The following is a 15721-nucleotide window of genomic DNA, read 5'->3' as shown; positions in this document are numbered from 1 at the left end:
CAGTTCAAAGTTTTCTCCAAAGCAAAATTACTTTAGTCCAATCGAGCTCTTCCAGACCAGCCTAACCAGACTATTCTCAACAACTTTATATGTTTCGCCCAATTCAATTTCAAAATAAATTTCTGGAAAGCTACCACTAAGAAAATCGGCTAAAATAATTAACACGCAGATTCCAGAAAACAACGAATTCAGCAACTTAACACTCAAATTTGCAAATTTATTTTAGAGTTGTATCATAATTTTTCCGATGTAGGCAAGACTTCTGTTGCAAATGCTGCAAATGTGAAAAATAAACTTTGACCACCACTTGGTATAGTTTGACATAATAGATTGTATCTTCACTTCTCATTAGGTCAAGTGCTAACTTATGTTTGACGTGCATTATATATTAGCTGAAACAGTTGAGAAATTATCATTTAAGACGTTTTGACCCTCTGAGTGTCAGCAATGGTATTTAAAAGTAAGATGTGTTTTCAATTTTATAATTTCAGAATTACTGACTAAAATTAATCAACATACTTCTCTTTTGTTTACATTAGTCCCTTTGATCGGTCCTTTTTAGTCATTGTTGATCTAGGGTTTTAATTGCCACGATTCTTCGACTCATTTTTTGGTATTTCATTCGCAATCAATATAGATTACCTGGAGCATTTAAATTGCTCTTTTTGCATAAACCAAATCGAATTTTATAATTCATTTCTCGGTGTGATTTGTAAATTTAGCTGGACAGCGTCTTTTAAAAAATGGAAAAATGACTAAGTTGACTATTAACAGCACAGCTCAATGATCTTCTTATAAGAGAACAATCATTTTGAACTTTTTTAATTCATTTATATTAAACATCTGATTGATAATAGCAAATATGAGAAAAGAGCAAAACGAATTAAAAGTGGGATTTTAATAGTCAAGTTTAAATCATGACGGATTTAATAAAATACCATTACAGCATAGTTATGTTCAGATTGTTGTCGGGAGGGGGCGGCAACGGCTGTCGTATTGGCGGCGGAGCCCTTCCCACCACTCCGTTGTGATATGGTGCTGGTTCGAAGTACGCTTCGTTTTCAGGGCGATAGTGCATCTGTCCATTTGGTGGACGCAAGGGAGGAGGTCGCTGTACAAACTGCTGAGTTGGCATCGGCCGTCTGACCGGAACAGGAACCCCTCTGACGTAGTTCTGAGGTCCTCGAAATGGCAACCTGGGTTCTGCAGCTATCGGTGCCAAAGGTGGTCTGCTAACGTATGCAGGGTTTCTGGGAGCCATAGACATTGCGTTGTACATTGGGGCTGGTCTGTGGGGTACTTGGATTGCTGGTGTCGGAGGCAAAGGAGGTCTCACTCTTGCTAGAGGAGGCGGTCGAACAATTGGGGTAAAAGTTCCGTCTAAAACTGGTCTAACTCCACCCAGTTTAGGCGCAAAGTGGCGAATGGCTTTGGTTATCAGTTGAGTTTCCGGTGAATACCGTGGTCTGTAGTTAGGATTCTTATTAGTTCCTGGTGTCGGGTTAGAACTGGCATCTTTTTTGGGTTCCTTCTCGGGATTACCTTCGCTCGCAGCCTGTTTAGGTTCTGATTTGCTTTCCTGCTCTGGTCGTTCATCTTGACTGAGGGCTTCACCACTCTCCTGACTGTGTACGCTTTTCACTTCCACAGGTGTCGGAGTATCAAATGTGGAATATTTTGGAAACGAGTGCACCACTAGTGGGTTCAGAGGAGGCGCAACTGGAATGTGGCTTTGATAGTCGACAGATACGTGACCAACAACATTGATCGTAGTTTGGTAAGAATTGGATTGACTCTCAGGTTCTGTCTTTTCCTCTTTGTTATCGTCCGCCATAACCCCAAGAATCCTGTTCTTATATTCATCTAAGTCTAAAGAGGGTCCACAATTTTGCTTAGCTGGTACCTCTTTAGAAGCTTCCCGATGATCAACATCCAGCTTGTTACTCTGGATTTGACCGACAAGTTCCCGCATAAAATTTTTGGTAGATTTCTGCGCCTCTTCTTTGTCTTTCTGATAAGATGAAATGTTATCAACATTAGCCCGTCCTCGCCTCTCACGGGATCTGGACTTGCGCTGTTTATCTCTCGATCTAGACCTCCGATTCTTATCTCTCGATCTAGATCTCCTGTTTCGATCTCGAGACCTGGACTTTCGAGATCTGTCAATAGATTTAGACTTGGGAGGTTTCTCCCTGGACAAAGATCGCTTTGCCTTTTCTTTTGACTTGGATCTCCTGCTTCGATTTCTACTGACCGATCGCTTTCTTTCTTTAGACCGTGACCTTCTGCTTCGGCCAACAGACGTAGACCTCTGCGAAGGCTTATCTTTCGATTTTGATCTCCGTCTTTGGTAACGCGGTGGCGAGAGATCACGTTTGCCAACGGGACCTTTGCGAGACCTAGAGCTGGACTCCGGAGATGATCGTCTACTTTTCTCGTTCCTTGAAACAGAAGAATCCAGTCTGTTTCTGGTCTTGACTGGTGATCGTGATCTTGCACGTGCATTTCCAGTTTGAACTCTATCGCGATCTCTACTTTTACTGTAGTTTGCTCTATTCTTGCTTCTGTCTGAATCTTTTGACACCGAGGAAAAGTTGTCTTTCAACCTGAAAAAAAATAAATGCTCCCAGCAAAAGCACGCGAAATCCTATTGGTTCGTATGACTGCCAATCAACAAAACATGAGAGCTAGGAGATAATATTACAGGAACTTGTCCACAAACCAAATTGAATACCTTAATTTTGAATATCTTGTATGCCTTGTTAAGGGGGAACAATACTAAAGAGCTTGATATGACGTTATTAGAGGTTATTATACACCACCATTAAATTTGAGTTAAGCTGAAAAAAGTTAAAACTTCTGAAAACGTAGTGGTAAAAATTCAGGAGCAATAAAAACAAATTCGATAGTAGCCCTGCTTCAATGAAGTGCGGTGGAATACACAACGTTTCTTTAATCGCTTTACGGGAGCTCAAACACCTACAGGTTCGGTGACAAATTTCATGTTTTGGGTTTGGACATAAGAAAGCATTTATTGTTTTTTATAAAAAGTTTTCGGATAATTCAACTGACAGCCAAATGATGCTATAAGAGCTGATTATAAATCACTTTGAAGATTCAAATTGACAAATGAACCCAATTTTGGCCCAATTTTGATTTGCTTTTCTAGTAGTAAACCGCCTCGAATTTAGTTAACTGCTTAAACTCTGAATGAGAGCAATTTCGACCAAGCAAAAATTAAGAAATCACACGTGGTAAAAGTTGCTTGAAAAATCAAAACTTCATACGAAAAATCCGTCAGGCGAAAAAATCAATAAACATAGCTGGCAGATTGCCAGAAAATAGCCGCAATAGATTCGTAGATCGGCAGTCTAAAAAAACAGTAAAAAAGACAGACCAAAAAAATTTATCTTTTCATTGAAGGCTGATCTGTTATATTTTGATTAAAAAATCTGTATAAGTTATTGCTGCCTCTATTAGCTGATCTCAAATAACCTTCATTTAGAGCGATACACACCCAATTGACCTTATCTCTTTGAATTAAAGTAAATAAAAGTCAATTTCAAAGTGAGGAAGTCACTTTTGTGAGAGTGAGGTAAGTCAAGTGTGACCAAAAATTTAATCACGCGCATGAACAAAAAAAACTCGCTCCACTAAGAGCGAAAAATGACGTCACACATGCAATTCAATTGAAATTGCATGAACGAATGAACAAAAAATGGCTGTGACGTCATATGGTCGTAACAAAAATCATGACGACGAAATAAAAAAAAAACAAGAGAAGGCCAATAATAGCCTCAGCTATCGCTGTGCGGCTATTAAAAACATAACCGACCAAACGTCGGCAGAATTGCTCTCGAACGACTAGTGGGAGCTCTAATCAATTACAGCCTGCTTCAGTCGGGGGGGGGGAACCTAAATGTGACTAAGAAGTTCAATAGTGGGCTTCAAATAAACACATCAGAGGTTAACATATACCACTATTAAGATTTAAAATAAAAATGGCACCAGTTTCGGCGCACTTTTCATTTGACTTATAGTATTAAATTGCCGCCAATTGAGTTCATCTGCTCGAAATTGTGATTGAGAGAGAATTTTAGATCACGCGAAACGCAAAAAGTCAAGGGCGTAAAAGTCACTCGAAAAGTCAAAATTGTCTAGCAAACATTTTGCATAAAAGACACACACGTTTACAATCATTGCTACGAACTTCGGTCAAGAGCAATTAAAAAGACTAATGTACACTCGTTAACAAAAGTAAGCGCATAAATTCAATTTTACATTATTAATTGCGTTTTTGAAATCAATTCGGACATTTTAGCCGTTTTGTTTGATTTTTATATAAGTCGACGAGTAATTATTAGAAGTTTATTAGACACACATTTTCAGAAAAAATGGCAAGTACACTCGTTGAAAAAAGTAAACGCGTTTTAGATGGTAAATTTCCTGTTTTAGGAGTCCATTTTAGTCAACAAAACTTTGTTGGGTTCTTATGACTTTCATATCAATCGACGCATAACCAGCAGAAATTTACAAGATCTAAATGTTGATAACCTGAAAAGCTTGCTAACAGAAAAAATCCAGACAATTTAGCCAGTAGCAGAAGTTTGCAGCAGTATGTTGAGTCCCACGTGAAATTGTTCAAATTGCTCACAAAGCTGTTGAGTTCACAATGTAAAATCTTGATCAAAATTATTGATCGAGTCATGAGCAATTTAAAAAGCTTTCACGTGGGACTCAACATACTTCTGTTTCCGGAAAACTGGCCAACATCTATCTGGATTTTCTCTGTAAAAAAGCTAGTTAGTTTTTCCAGATTTACTTGGAAAAATACAGGCAGCTTTACCATGTATAATTACTCATGTGCCTTAACGTCTATCAATCAGTTTACTTACTTAGAAAAACAAGATAGAGGTTTGGTACTTTCTCGTAATACGCTGTAACTTAAAAATCTAATCAACATGCTCACTACATTGTCGAAGTCACAATTCAAAATCTTGTCTAAAATATAGTCAAGTTGATCCGATTTTACGTGGATCTCAATTTAGGGCTGTTTACGGAGCCCTTGCCAGCTTCTATCTGGATGTTCTCTCCAAGTGAACTTGCCAAGTTTTCTTTATTTGGATGTATTATACTACTGATCATTATTCGTCGAAAGCTACGGTCAAAATTATGTTGTCCAAAGTTAACTTCAGAATCACTCTCAGCGTATAAAATTGCAATTCCCCTGTTAACTTTTATCAACAAGTGTAATTGCTATAAACATTGATGAGAGGAATTAAAAAGCCGAGCAGACAAACCAAGAAAACTCAAAACCTCTCCTTTGTGCCCCCCCCCCTCCAACTTAATATTTGCACCTCAAACGCACGTGCATAATTTTACATAATTTTTACTATGCAAGGGAATGTGCTCTGAATATAGGGGGTGCATGACGTACTGGGGGCACAAACGGAAAAGATCCCAAAATTCTTTTTCGTTTTTTTTAATCATTAGCTACCCAATAAAACCTCCAGAAACATTAATTTACAAACAAGTTTTAGAAACAACAAATCTCTTTCTAGGCAAAGATACTTGAAAGAAATACCGGAGAAATAAAACTGCGAAACTAAAATTTCTTTCGGAAATATGATAGTATAGCCATTAGATAAAAATTAAACAATGCCAAACCACAATTTAGCACTTAATGTTCGAACACCCAAAAACTGTGCCCAAATTATAAACTTGGGGATCATAATCATTTGGTCACAATCCCTAAGAGAGCACGGAAATCAAAAATCTCGAGACATCAATTGTTCAACACATTGTTTACACACAATACAATCTTAATCAATCTTAAGCAAAATAGTTGCCAAAAATACAACGCATACTATTTTTATTTTGCCAAATACCTATTAAACTCTCATCGATTCAACTAGACCGTTTAATTTTAGTAGTCAGAGCATTTTTCCATTCATATTAAACTCACCATTTCTGAGAATAGGTTTTAGGAGGCGTCTTTCGTTCCTTTTTTTTCCTTCGTTCTCGGTCACTTTCTTCGTCTGTAATAGACCTCAACTCCCTTTTGATTCTTGCAGCCTCTTTCGACAACGCGACCGGGTCACAATGAGACCCACTTTTTCTCCGCTTTCTCGATGGCGACTTACTGTCACGCATTTTCTCACCATTACGTTTAGAACGAGAATTCTCAACTGAACTCGAATTTCTCTCACTACTACTCGATGAGACTTCACGTTTAGGCTGAACTTGATCACGTTTTCGTTTTGAACTCTTTTCATCAATGTCACTACTCTTCTTGCGTGACTTCTCAGCGGACTTTTTACGTTGAAAGTGTTTAGGGTCAGTATAGCGCATAGCCTTGGCAATTTCGTCATTAATGCGTACTTGTTCTTGTTCAGCTTTCTCTTTCTTCAGAACATCTTCTAATTTCTTCTGCTGAAGTTTCATGTTCTCATCGATTGAGCGGTACCTAAAACAGTATAAATTTATAACTCCAGTTAAAATTAACCATCCATTAAGATAAACTATGACCATGTAATAAAAATTGTTCACAAAGATAGACGTGCCAATTACAAACACCACACTAGCCGATCTCTCAGACAGAAAGCAGATTAGACACGCGCAAAAAAGCTCATCAACACAGAGGCCGAGTAGTATTGTCTATCATATCAATCTGGGGCTATTGAAACTTCTAATGAGGCACTAAATTTTGATAATCTATGAGACGAACATTATTTGGCATAATTTTGACCGCTAACTTTAAGGATTATTTTTTTCGGAAAAACTGATGACAAATTGCGAGAATGCGAACATCAGTATTTTATTAGGTTAATAACCAAAATTTTTAATTCAAAGTTGTTCAGCGAATGTGGAAACAAAATAAATTTTTGGTCGATCGAAAAAGTAGATACTTTAATTTTGAAAGCATTAGAAACCAAATTTTTGAGGTTCACTCGTTTCAGCGTTTCAAAAACGGAACAATCATACGAGTATACAGTACATTTCCAAAAAACGATTGTCTATAAGAAGAAAAACGGATCTGACAGATTGCCAAATAATAGCCGCGATAGGTTCGTAGATCTGCAATCTCAAAAAGATAACGATAAACAGACCAAAAACAAAATTTATCTTTTAATAGAGTGACACACACTCATTTGAATTGAAGAAACAGAAAAGTCGTTTTGATACTGAGGGAAGTCGTTTTTGAGATAGAGATAAGGAAAATGAGACTCAATTTAATCAATACTCAACTTAATTTACTCGAATGAAAAAATCAATCCACTAAAAGTTTAAAATGACGTCACGTACGCAATTCAGTCCAAATCGCATAAATGGAAAAAAACACAGATTTGAAGTGATTGTGAGGTCACATAGCGAGACAAGTCGTGATTTACAGTAACATAGCCGGTAGATTGCCGGAATAGCTGCGAAAGAAGAGACCTGCGTGCCATGTAATAGAGATAGAAACAGATAAAGATCTAAATTGAAAAAATCGACACCGCGCAAAAAACTAGGTAAAAAATCATTCAGCGATAAATTAATAAAGCTTGTTAAAATTCATTCCGCAGATGCCTCCTATTAAGGACCTTTACTGCACATATGAGTTCCTTTGACCTTAAACAAATTCAAATTAAACTTAAGTTTTAAAGTGCAAAAGTCATTTTTTGAGTGAGGTAAGTCACGTATGATCAAAACCTAATCACGCAAATAACCTAAAAACTTTTGCTAAAGCGAGTGAGAAATGACGTCACGCGCGCAAATGCCGTTAGTGAGAGAAAGAAGTCATTCAGAAAAATTGACTTTCAGCTTTGCTGTGTGAACAAATGTAAAACGAAAAAAGAGCGTCAGACGACGAAACAAAAATAAGAGCACCGCAATGTAGCTTCGCTCAGCTTACAGCTTCGCAGCTATAAAAAGAATTGTCATTGACAAAACAAAAACCAGACAAAGAATGAAAGCAATTACAAAAAAATCCAATCAAAATTCTAAAAAACAGTAAAATCAAAGTTAAATTGACGCATTTGAATAAAAACCACTAGCAAGAGAGCGAATTTTTGTTCAGACACCGTATTCTCACTCTGCTTCTAAGCTTTTAAAAAGCTAAAAAGTTTTTTCGCTCTAATTATTTCGGCGCGACCAAAAACCATTTGAAGTCAAACATCGTGAAAATGTACGAAAAGATATTTAAAAAAAGATGGCGCCCTAATAAAATTCAGATCCTTAAATTGTTAAAAACCTAGATAAGGCCAATAATAGAAACAGCTATCACTTTGCGGCTCCTAAACAGATTAGCACAAACTTGGGGCCTATTAAAAAGCAGATGCACCGAACACAGAAAATTGACTGCGTGCAAAGCTGGTGACTCCGTTATAAAGCAGGAAATTGTAAAACCTCAGCAACAAAATTTATAGCATTACATTCAATTAGAAATTATCCACAATTTGTTTGTGATAGTTTCGTATCAACTACCACGGGCCACAGTCTTGTTTATGGCCCACGAGACATGGACAAAAGAACGAGTCGCAGATTTAAAAATTGGTAGATAAGTTTAACTATATGAATTATCTTACATAGGCATTACTGTGTTAAACATCCGTTACGATAATTCTAAGAATATGGTAAGAAGTAACATGATTCTGGACAACTCTCAATATCTACTATCACAAAGAAAAAATTTTTCGGAAGCGATGTTTCAATGAAGTTTTAGGTAAAAAATTCTAATTTATCTTCTATTTTTTACAAATTATATCACTTGAACACTCAGACCAGGTAACTCACCTGTTTTCACCGAGATCCAGGAATACAGTTAGTTTACTCTGATTCATCCCATAATTGGGAATTTATCCTCTAAGTTCTGTTATGATGATTACCAAAACTTTTTTCAAACAATAATTCTACCTTAAACTCAACCTCTAAGAACCCTTCACACATACAGAACAGTTTCTGTGAATCGCATACTTTAAGACTAGCGAGCTGAGATTTTAATGCCCTCTGGGCGCTACATGTTTATCCCGTTTTTAAGGATGGAAAGTCAAATGGGTCAGACGAAAAATCGCATAAAATAGACCAACAGGACTAATATAATTGCTTTAAGCTTCGTTTGAGATCAATTAAAAAAATAAGTTGATAATAATGCTGTTAGGCGCGCCATTTAAAAAAAATTCTATTAAAATTTTCCATAAAAATGATAAATGGCAATGTTAAGCTTACCACTATTATAGCCTATCAAGATTTGTATTCACTTAAAACAATATCAAATCTAATAAGTTGTTATCCGATCTCATGTGATAAATTGTTTATAAAGCAGAAATTTAATCGTTTAAAATCTTACAAGGTTGAAATTTTATCGTGAAACATCTGATAAGTTTGAAATTCGGTCGGGTAATACCTGACGAAACATTTTTTTTACTGTACATAACTTATAAGATGACCTGTAAAGTCTTGGTCAGTGGACGCATTATCTGGTAGGAAATTTTAAAATTGCGGAGTATAAAAATCCTCAAATCACTGGGGTTGAGACATTTTCCATTCTTGACCTCATTTTAACTATTGGTCAGTATAATTTCGGAAATTCCCTTAACAAGACTATTATAACCCAAAAACTGGAAACCCAAAAACTGAAACTAACCTGTCTGATAAAGTTGGCAACGGAGCTCGCCTCTCACTACTCGACCCCGATGAATTTCTTTCACGTTTTGGTGAAACTCGAGGGCTTCGCTTTTCAGACGGCGATGCATGCGACGTCTCGGGCAATTTTGTTTTTTGCCCCTTATAAGCGATAGGTGACCGCGACTGAGAACTTTCAGCTGTACTTAAACTGGAACCTCTCCGACTTTTAGTCGTTTGAGAGGATTCCTTTCGACTACGGGGAGACGACACTTTAGATTTTTTGGACATATTCGATTCAGTATCTTGTATCTTTCGAGTTGAGGACGCTTTGGAAGATCTCGTTGAGTCGGAATCGAGTTTGTTTTTCACAGATTGTTTTGCTTCCTCGCTTGAACTTGAATCGAGTTCAGTTTCATCTTCGTCATTGTCGTCTGTGGCACTTGAAATTGTGTCCAGATCATCCGGAAGAACGTTTGAGTTTTTCAATTTGTACGCTTGTGGTGACCTCCTTGATAAACTTGAAGCCGAAGATCTGTTAGCCGATGAACTTTTCTCCTTTTTCGTACGTTTCTTCACGCGTTTCTTTTTCTTTTTAGATGGACGCACTTCCTGGTAAACAAAATGAACACGTTATTTATAACGACAGGACTGAAAAAGTTAATAAATTGGTTTGTACAAGACAACAGGTAATAACATACACATAAATGGTAAAGGTCGGGCGAGATTGGTAGTTGCTGATCAAATTGTACGGGTGAACTTGTTTGTCTGCGTTCGCTCGCAAAAGGGTAAAACACGATAATCTGTTTACAGACTTCTTTAATTATTTACCTACCAAATTGGCACAACACATAGTGTTTGCTTAATGTGTAGTAACTAGTTATGCTAACCAATAATAATGCACATTTTAATTTTATTACTATCTAACGCAATAGCACATGGTGCATTAAACAGACCCATTTTCCTAATTATGAGTTTTTGTAAATTTTGTGTCTATCATAACGTTTGCAGCGAGAAATCTGACATCGATTGTCACATTTACTCACAAAAGCTTTCCGTCCTTCAGTTTAAAAAATATTTCAAACCATGTGACTGATATTTTACAATAATGCTGACCACCCGAATGTCATCAGTTATAAAAAATCTATTATGTTTGAGCATGATTTTTATGTTTATTAAAACAGATGCAAATTAAAGTTCAGCTTAATGTGATTTCATAAACTTGTTATATAAGCCGTCTTGTTTCTTCACTTCTATATTTCAATAATTTCTCTTTGCATCGCAACTAGGAAAGTGCTGCACGGTGTTAAAACAAGAGCACGGATTCAAAACTGATAAAGAACTAATTTTTGATATTTCTAAATCTTGAAAGCAGAGCATGCCCAGTAGTACAATTTTGCACATAATACTTGCTTCAGCTTTTCCACAAAATTTGCCAAACTTTCACTATAATAATAAAACAGAGAAAATACTTTAATTCTTTGTTAGACATCCTACTTTCCTGCTTAAAAGGCCTCTTTGTTTTATTGTGTTAGCAAAAGCCCCAAAAACTTGCCAAACGGACGTCTTTCCATTTTTCTCTGCAAAAATAGTGACCACTTAGGAAAGTTTTGAAATACTATATTAAATTTTTGCAAATGTGAAAAGCTGCTAAGAAAAAGTGTTGCAGTAAATTTGAAAAACTTAGGATGAAAATTTGTCCCACTCTCAGAAGAAACACTCTGTTTCTTCAAAGTTTTGATCACATTTTATGAGTTGGGAGGCAGTTTTCACACAACGTGTAGCAATAACAAAACTCTGCACTGCATATGATGAAAAAATCTTCTTTTAGAAATATTTACATAATCTCCCTTCCTTGATTCACTATATTCACTATAATATTTAGAATAATTCTCTTCATTTAAAATTAATAACCAGCTATTGCTCAAACTTAAAGCACCTCAGCTTTATTGGCATTTTGTTCTTTAACTGAAAATCTTTTGCTTCAATTTTCAGCCAGCAATTAAATCGTTCAGATTAACCCCGTCAAATTTCACACGTGAAGACAAATCGTCCATTTGCTAATCGGCAAATCTTCAACTAAACAATTCATTTTTCCCCGATTAGCAAAATCAATTCATTAAGTCGTTTTGTTGGATTCGTCAAACAAGAATTTAGCGCTCAAATATAATGAAATTTTTAGCCGTACAATAAGAAATATACTGAATTATTTTTAAAATTTTTTTCATGCGTATTGATAGTTAGGAAAAAGATTTATGACGACCAATGAACAATAACCACGTCGATAATTTTAGTCAGTTGATATCCTTGACTAATTTAAAGAATCTCAAATAAAAAAACAGTTCTAAAGTAAATACAACAAACAGAACCATTCACAAAGACAAAAATTTCAGTCAAATGAAAAAAAACTATATTGTACAGACAAGAATAACTTTCCAGGTAATTTCTTAAAGATCCAAATGTAAAGAGAGCCAACCCTAAAAAAGCTGAAACAATAATCAAAAATAAAGAAATTATGTAGTTAATTTACTTAAAGAGTAGTTAACTTACTTAACTTACTTAGAAGTTCTTACTTAAGGAAATAGAGCCAAGAAATTTTCAACCGAGTATTTGAGAAATTAATTTTTTTATTGGCTATAAAAACATTAAATAAACATGAACTGAACTACGTGGGATGAACTGCTCTCAAACGATAGAAGGGGGTGTAGCTTGGGTGTTATAGGCGCAAAAAAACATTTCCCATTGGTGTTTAATGGGGCTGCCAACCCTCCAGGTTGACAGCCTCACATCGTAACCACTCAGCAACAAAGGATTTGATTTTCTTCCGCTCACAATCCCTTTAAACAACAAACTTTCTTACAGGAGAGCAACTTAGATCACTAAAAAATGAGAAATTAAAGTGTAAAAAATTCACTCAAGAAGTCAAAGAATATTTGGATCGTTTCAGCAATTGCCCCCTTTCTGAAAAGGGGGGCTATTCTCGAATAGAATTTAAGCCAACGGTTTATTAACCAATCAGAGAAGATTAATAACTTTCCACGTTTGCGCAGACTATGTTTAACTGAATAGAGTAACATACACCATGCTATAATTAGCCGAATTGGAATACAAAGCGAAAAGAATTACCAACTCGGGTAGGTGCGCGGGCTTCGTAACGATTACCGACCCGCAATTTCCAGATTACATCCCACAGCGCATGACCGTGTACAGCTGTCCGCAACTACGCTTAAACTGATATTCGGTTGTGTAAACTTTAGGCCAAGGATTATTGTGCTAAAGTATAGCACAGAAGTGAGCTATTCTCTAGTGGGCATTAGGGGAAGGGGGGATTTTGGAAAAGATCCGAAAGAAAAGCGTCAAGTAAATTTTTTTGATAAAAAAAAGACGCGTTTACAATAATTGCTTAGAACTTTGTTAGAGAGCAATTAATAATTTTGCATTTTCAAGGGCTAGAGTAATGCCTCAGCGGCCCATAAGACTTGGTATGAAACTGTTACATCGGTTGCAATTTACTCTATTAAGTGCTGATCGCGGTAACTAAAGGTCTTCTTTCGGCTCTTTTGGAATCAGGCCAGGTCTCGGTGCCTTTTTATGATCCGCCCTATTTAACATGGGCTCTTTTTAATTTTATCAATTGCCCATTCTGAGCTAACTTGTGTTATTCAACCACAATTATGTCCAAATAGCTCGACGTAATACTATGCCGACGTATATGAGTGCAAACTGGAATTTATTTTAAAAGCGCCAAAATGGTGAAAAGCAATCAACTGTGTTAAATTCCTGCCCAAATATTTTTAAAAGCGGCAAGTGATGGCTGATGACAGTTCCGCAAATATCATTGTCTGCTTCGAAATTTAATTCGTTTAATTTTCTTGCCCTGGTATTATATATATATATATATATATATATATATATATATATATATATTTTAAAATGAAATCTTACTTCTTTAGTGTGGTACGTTAAAAATTTCTAATTTCAGTAAAAATCGGATTGGTTGAAAACTTATCGATTAAACTGAATTTTTCTTCAAAGCTCTTACAAACATAGTTGTAAGTCACTTTCAATCACAAACGCCAACTCGTATTATCTCTCTAGAGTTCAATATCAGACGATTTTTGGGTTCCGTTTGACTGGGTAGGAAAAGTTCTAATTTGTTTGCCATAGAAGACCGCATTTTCTCTAGTTAGCACATTCCTTAGCAATACTGAATGGAATTATGGACGTTTTCTTCAACTTTGACGAATAAATGATGCCCCTACTATTGTTTCTATGAGAAGCCCCTGATCAATTAAACGAGTCAGAAACTTCAATCTCTAGAACAAATCAGAAAGTTCAATTATTGCGCATCGAATCACACGCATAATCATTTCCAGACGCACTAAGTCGCAGTTATTGCTCTTATTATCGGTAAGTAATTTCGTCATGTTCTGCTCAAAATGTAATATTACTATTCATGACATCATCAAAGCTGTCAAATTCGAGCTTTAGCTTTTAATAATTAAGCAACAGACAGGAGCAGGGGGAAATAATAACGCTGAACTTTTCAAAACTCAACGTTTCCGTCCCCCAAAAACCCGATGGTTGCATAGTTTTAGTGAGTGTTGTTGATGTGAGACGGGATTCAGGGTTCAATCACATGGCTTTAGAATAAAAGATGAACTTTGAACAGAATAGTTGTTGAACGACAGAGGAAAGAGAACAAAAACGACGCAATCATAAGTACAGGTTGACAACATCAACTATATATCGAGGACCAGTGCCTTAGCTTCCCACAGATTATTTTACCCTTTCCGATTCACTAGCTGTCGAGGAATACGTCCCTGCTGGAGTAGAAGCACGTTTAGCCGAGCAGGCCAGGCCTTTCACTTCCTTCTTATGCTTACGCACGGTGGTCTTCAAAGAGCTCAGACTAGAAACTCTACTAGATAAAGGTGACGTAGGCAGTTCATAGTCTTGAGAAGACTCAGAACTATTATGTCGTCCTTTCTTACGTACATCGGCAATATCACTTATCGGCTCCTCTTTCACACCCTCCTCCGGTATCTCCGTTTTCACATCAACTGCTTTGGAACCCTCCTGATTTTTGCCCAATGTTGCTGACGATGCGATATGAGTTCCAGGTTTGAGCGTCCGAAGATGGTCCAAATATTCTGCATGTCTGACCTCATGACCTCTGGCCATACTGAACATTTTGATAGCATAAGCTGGCATCCATCTGTCATTACAAATAAGATACTTGCAGATGAACAGTCCACTCAAATCCACCCCAGATAGACAATACACACCAATATACTTCATAGAATTCTGTTCGTCCTCAAGAAACTCGTTCACATATTGAGCGAATTCCTCATATGAACGAGCGGCCAAAGGACACGTTGATATATTTAACTTTTCCAATTCCACAATACAACTCTTTGAATCCTGAAGAGTAGGCAACGAATCCCCACTAAGATCAATAACCAATCCCAGCTCAATAGATTTCTCAGCTAGACCCAAAATTAGCCGTTTCCATCCAAATTTGTAATACTCATCCACCCCAGTAAGCTCTTTGACATTGAGAGGAAGTTTGAAAGGCACAAAGCGGTGAATAGGGTCCCCAAAATTGGACACCCTGGTCCACGTATCAGGCAGCCGGACGACTTTGGAAACATGCTCCTTAGATTCCAGGCTAGGGTGCTCCAAAGAAGAATTTCTTGTAGCTCCAGTTCTCTCTTTTGAGGAAGCTGAGGATGACGAATGACGTCTAAGAGAGTTTTGAGGCTCTCCCGCGTTATGTGATGAACTTCGAGCCATTACATATTTCATCTGTAATTAAAGCAATCAACAACAGTTCTTTTACCTGCCCCCATACGGGTCCAGCGCAGCATGAAAAATTTACTTATTTCAAAAACTTTTTTTGCTCGGTTCGCCCAGACAAACAGTAAAATTCACGGTTCAAGTTAAAAGTTGGAGGTTGAGTTGTTCAGTTATTACATTTAACACTTTTCAGTACTTAAAAATAACGAAAATATGTAGCCATACTTTTCTGCTAAAGAAGACACATTCATCTCAGATAAGATTAACCTTACTTGGCGTTATCAGAGAAAAGCAAAATGCCCCGAAGTGACGGTTTATT

The 15721-nt window shown here is 36.7% G+C and overlaps 1 protein-coding gene across 2 annotated transcripts; it reads right to left on the bottom strand.

Moving 5' to 3' along the window:
• Positions 1 to 806: 806 nt before the first annotated feature.
• On the bottom strand, positions 807 to 15436 carry LOC142352165 (uncharacterized). Of its 2 annotated transcripts, none has more exons than XM_075404566.1 (4): positions 14392 to 15436; positions 9626 to 10215; positions 5966 to 6466; positions 807 to 2606 (listed from the first exon to the last, which is right to left on the bottom strand). In XM_075404566.1, exons 1-4 carry the CDS (start codon positions 15409 to 15411, stop codon positions 941 to 943), a joined length of 3777 nt encoding a protein of 1258 aa, XP_075260681.1. In that variant the 5' UTR covers positions 15412 to 15436; the 3' UTR covers positions 807 to 940. The 2 variants fall into 2 exon arrangements, with proteins under 2 accessions (XP_075260681.1, XP_075260682.1); XM_075404567.1 differs by having other exon boundaries at positions 14602 to 15436.
• Positions 15437 to 15721: the final 285 nt, after the last annotated feature.

This window comes from Convolutriloba macropyga, chromosome 13 (assembly GCF_964194025.1).
Source record: "Convolutriloba macropyga chromosome 13, txConMacr16.3, whole genome shotgun sequence".
NCBI classification, from domain to species: domain Eukaryota; kingdom Metazoa; phylum Xenacoelomorpha; order Acoela; family Convolutidae; genus Convolutriloba; species Convolutriloba macropyga.
The sequence above is the reverse complement of the archived record's forward strand: the minus strand, read 5'-3'. Positions and strand labels throughout refer to the sequence as shown.

Excerpts from the sequence above, each read along its gene's own strand:
- LOC142352165 (XM_075404566.1), bottom strand. The coding sequence starts at position 15,411 with ATGAAATATGTAATGGCTCGAAGTTCATCACATAACGCGGGAGAGCCT. Across the intron at positions 10,216-14,391 it reads CAGCTAGTGAATCGGAAAGG|GAAGTGCGTCCATCTAAAAA; the intron begins GTAAAATAATCT and ends TTTGTTTACCAG. Across the intron at positions 2,607-5,965 it reads AAAACCTATTCTCAGAAATG|GTTGAAAGACAACTTTTCCT; the intron begins GTGAGTTTAATA and ends ATTTTTTTTCAG.